General features: G+C 49.4%; 1 protein-coding gene across 1 annotated transcript; it reads right to left on the bottom strand.

Annotated features, from left to right (window-relative positions):
- Positions 1–761: 761 nt before the first annotated feature.
- On the bottom strand, positions 762–4,289 carry APCDD1L (adenomatosis polyposis coli down-regulated 1-like; the record flags this gene model as incomplete). The annotated part of the gene is made up of 2 exons (XM_008948712.1): positions 762–1,526; positions 3,975–4,289. Coding segments are annotated over 2 exons (1,080 nt in total), but the record flags the coding sequence as incomplete, so codon positions are not given.
- Between the last annotated feature and the right edge of the window lie 6 nt (positions 4,290–4,295).

Here is a 4,295-nt window from a genome sequence, read left to right as displayed (position 1 = left end):
AGTGCCCCTGGCTGCTGCACGGGGCGGTGGTGGCAGCTGGGCAGTGCCCAGGGATGGAGCAGCTGTGCACAGCATCAGTGTCCACTTGCTGTACCTTACTTGTATGGCTGGGGTCAGGTGGAACAGTCTGTCGAGCTAATGCTGCGTGAGGGCTGCTTTTTGTACATACCTAGGTGGAAGACTGTGTTGCAGCTCTGTGCATGCCTACGCAGAAACTGGAAACTGCCAAAAATGTTTGTAAACTGAGAAAGGGGTGATTAACTGCACCCTTCCCAGGAACACTTGCTGACTGTTTATCTATTGCTGAGTGACTGCAGATTAAAGTTGCAAGAACAGCAATAAGGAGTATGATGGGAGAGAACTTGACCTCAAAGAAACTCAGCAGCTGACACTTCGGATGTTTGAACTACATCTGAATCAAGCTCTTGATTAAAACTTAACAATGTCAAAAGCTCAAAGCAGCAGTTTTAGTTGATGTCACCTTTTCCCCCCTCATATTGATAAATTATCTATTGCAATGTGCAGCGTATCCGTGGCACTACATTAAATTTGTACGCAAAGAGAGGAGATAAGGCAGTAAAGCCACAGGACAAACAGTGTGCAGTCAGATGTATCTTCTTGGCTTCATCCACTGTTGTTGGGCGTTTTTAAGAAGTGTTTCCCAGTTGGAGTGGAACAGATCCCAGATGTGCTCATTTGAAGGCTACAAAAATGGCACTAGCACCAACTGTCTGAGTTCTGTGCTGTACCTGAACAGATAACTAGTCCCATCTTAAAACCAGAAGTGCTGCAAACAGTAAAAAGGCCACAGGCAAAGGTTTTAGTGCTTCATTCCCATTAGCATCTTTTTTTCCCATGTATTTTAGACTAACATAGTTAGAGAATTCCTCTGGCGCTCCAGCACACTGTATGAGAGGTGCCTGGTAGGACGTGGGGCGCTTGTCGGGGCGGTCAGGGCTGGATCCGTCCGTGGGCCTCTCACCGATGTACAGCAGGCTCCGGTCTGTTGTGTCTTGCTCTGTTTTGAAAAGTTCATACTCTGTGTGGGGCAGCTTGATGCCCAGAGCCAAACATCCATTTGTGGGTGTTATGTCCTGCTCCACCCCGGCACTCCAGGAGCTTGTCAGCCCACAGCTTCCAGGTTCAGAGGAGTTCAGCATCATCACCGTCACCTGGTCCATTGGCGTCACCCGAGCCTGGGTGACTTTAAAGGCCAGCTCGGTGCCACCTCTCACTTTGGAGGAGGGGACGCCTTGGGTGTAATGCCCGGATGCGTAGATGGTGAAAGTCGGTTGTTTGCAGAGTGGGTCGGAGTAGTGGTAGTAGTGGCCTTCCCAGGTGTGGTTGTTGCCGTGGAATATGAAGTACCTGGTGAGGAAAAGCACCGCAGGCCGGACCTCACAGTGGGTGCTCACCCAGCTGCCACTGAGCTGCATGGGCAGCTGAGCTCGGAGGGGCAGCACGGGCGGGTGGTGCTCATCAGCTCTGTATATAATCCCACAGGCCGGGCAAGGATGCACGTGGTGCTGCAATTAAAAAAATAACATTTTTTTGTAACCTGGTAAGGAAAAAAAACCACTTTCAAGTTAAAAACTCAAGCTCCCATCTTCTGCACCAGGGTGTTCAACTGCAGTGAACTTTGCCCAAGAGATCCAAGAAGATTAAGTGAGATAAAGCGCTGCCCTGGCTCTTTGCTATTCTGGTACGTGGGGAAGGAAGGACAGGCAAGTCCGTGTCCTGAGGCCATGCGCTGCCCGGTGCCAGGGCGAGGACAGGCAGGGAGGAGGAGAGGGCAAGGGCAGAGCTGCTGCAAGGGCAGGGGACGCTCCCTCGGGCCACATCCGGGTTCCACTGCCAGCTGCTGCGCTTACCCCTGGGCGAGGATGAGGGTGCTGGGAGATGCCAGCTACACCACTCCACTTCTGCACCCATGCAGAGAAAAGGATGCAGACATTTCAGCAATCGGAAGGGCTGTGAAACCTCACCATGGGGAGGCTTCTGTAGCTGTACTGCATACACCACACGGACAGCAGCCTCCCCAGGACAGCCAAGACACATCCTGCTTCCCCCTCGCCCCCTTCCTACCACAGCCCCAGCCCCTGCCCGTGCTCCTGTGGCTGCAGGGGGTGGCTGGGGCAGGTGAGGTGGGAGGGAGATTTGTGGGGCAGCCAAAGACGGAGAAAAGCACCTACTCCAAACCACGGACCTGACCTTGGCTTCTCCTCCGCCTGGGCTTTGTGCAGAGCTCTGAGTCAAACCAGCCCTCCAGCTGATCCAACGCCAGAAGGGCTTTTTGTGTAGGCTGGAATTTTTTCTTAGGCTTCATATATCACAACTGATTTATTTTCAAATAAGCAGAGTTTGAACATTGTACCGTTTTCCAGAACACGAGCTAATCTTTACTGAATTGTCGTATGCAACAAGGTTAAATAACTCAGTAGTTAACTGTAGGGTGGGTAATTTACATGCAAGTTGATTGGAGTCTACTGTAATTTAGTCATTTTCAGCTTGCTTTACTGCTACTGTCACGTTAATGAGTGCAGACAGTACACAGTACATTATGGCTAAATAATCCCAGAAGTTGGCAAATATATGTGCACTCCTTAGACAGGAAATTCTTTGATAATGAAAGGTAATTTGGGGAGAATGGGTTTCTTTAAAACAGATATAAATTTAAGGGGAAAAGAGTGATATTTTCTTAAAGGGGGTTAAAAAATAATTCCTAACATAGCTGTGTAACTCACCAGCACAGGCAAATGGATGTTAGTTCAAAAAAAAAAAAAAAAAAAAGAAAAATCCTGTGCCCAATAAAATTATCACTATAGACATGGAGCCAAAAATCTTAACTTGCTTAAACCAGTCGTGTGAAGTTATTTCTCATGTATGGCAGCTTCTAATTACCGCCAAGTGGTGACATCATGTGCTGGTCCATTGGAGAGCTGTTAGCTGATTAATTACAGTGCTATTCAGAGAGTGAATTTCAGTATCTTCAGGCTTGGGTTTAAATTAATTTTTTTAAGTGTTTATGTTTACCATCTGGTTTTGCTCATGTATATGGTTTTGGCCCAAGATAACACAAGTTTAACCAGTTTGAGAACATTACTTTCAAGAGGGAGAGGGGTGTTTTTCAGAGTTCAATTGGTGTAGTTTGGGGTGTGGGGAAATGTTGCCCCTCAACATTTTTCTTTTTCCAAATAATTTTAATTCTATTCTATCTGGTAAGGTTCAGAGAGGTTTTTTTTTTTTTCACCCCATCTCACTGCTCAATCATTTCTGAATTTATTACCTATGATGCAGATAGATATGTGCTTTCCTGGAAGTAAACTAACCTGCTGAAAAATACAATAAAATGTATTATAAGAATATAAAATAAAATAAAGGCAGCCAAGTCTCCTGCTCCATTTTATTTATGTCAAAATGAAAGTTTGATTTCTGTGTACTAACATAATTGTGTTCAGGGCAACTTCCTGTCCTAATGGCATTACACTGAGGACTAATGATTTAATGGCAGATGTTGCTTCCTCGCTCCTCTCTCAACCTGGAGGACCCGACAAAGAGCGAAAGAGGGAGGGAAGACAGACGGCAGAGCAGAGTCTCTGATGACGTGCAGCCCGAAGCCTTCACTGACTTTGGTGTGGGAAACTAGGAAACTGCATTTCCTGGGAAAACAGCGCCAAAGAAGAGCCATGAGCACCAGGCCCACACCAGCACAGGGCTGTTTCTGATGTTGGTTTTGCTGAGCTTTCACACACCCAGATCCTGCTCTCTTGGTAAGGGAGAGGGGAAACCCCACTTGGCGCAGGGCACCCAGGCAGCACCTCAGGAACCCGCAGCTACAGCCCCACCCCTCCATGCATCCTTTGAAGAGGAGAGAGCCAAGTGCAGGCAGGGGCTATTCTGACAGGGAGGGAACTGCCTGTGCTCAGCAACACCCGTGAACCGACGGCGGGACCATGTGAAGGCATCATCCTTACCACGGCGCTCTGCATGGGTCGCTGATAACCATAACCAGTCGTTCGGTAGTGGAGCCTCTCGACCCACTCGGTGTGAATGTCCCCCAGGTAGAGCTCCTCCACCAGCTGGCTCCCGCTCTGCTGGGGCTGCAGCAGGGGCTGGTAGTGCCGCTCCACACGCACCAGGCTCAGCTCGTGCATGGCGAAGCCCAAGGCGGCCGTGCAGTCACGCTCGCTCTTGGCGCTCAGCAGTTCGTAGAGCGCCCCGGGGGCCCAGGCGCGCCCCGCAGGCAGGAACCCGCCGCAGCCCTCGCGGGAGGTCTGGTTGATCCAGGAGGCCAC

This window comes from Merops nubicus, unplaced genomic scaffold, assembly GCF_000691845.1.
Source record: "Merops nubicus isolate BGI_N331 unplaced genomic scaffold, ASM69184v1 scaffold24281, whole genome shotgun sequence".
Lineage (NCBI taxonomy): Eukaryota > Metazoa > Chordata > Aves > Coraciiformes > Meropidae > Merops > Merops nubicus.
This window is presented reverse-complemented; position numbering and strand designations above follow the sequence as displayed.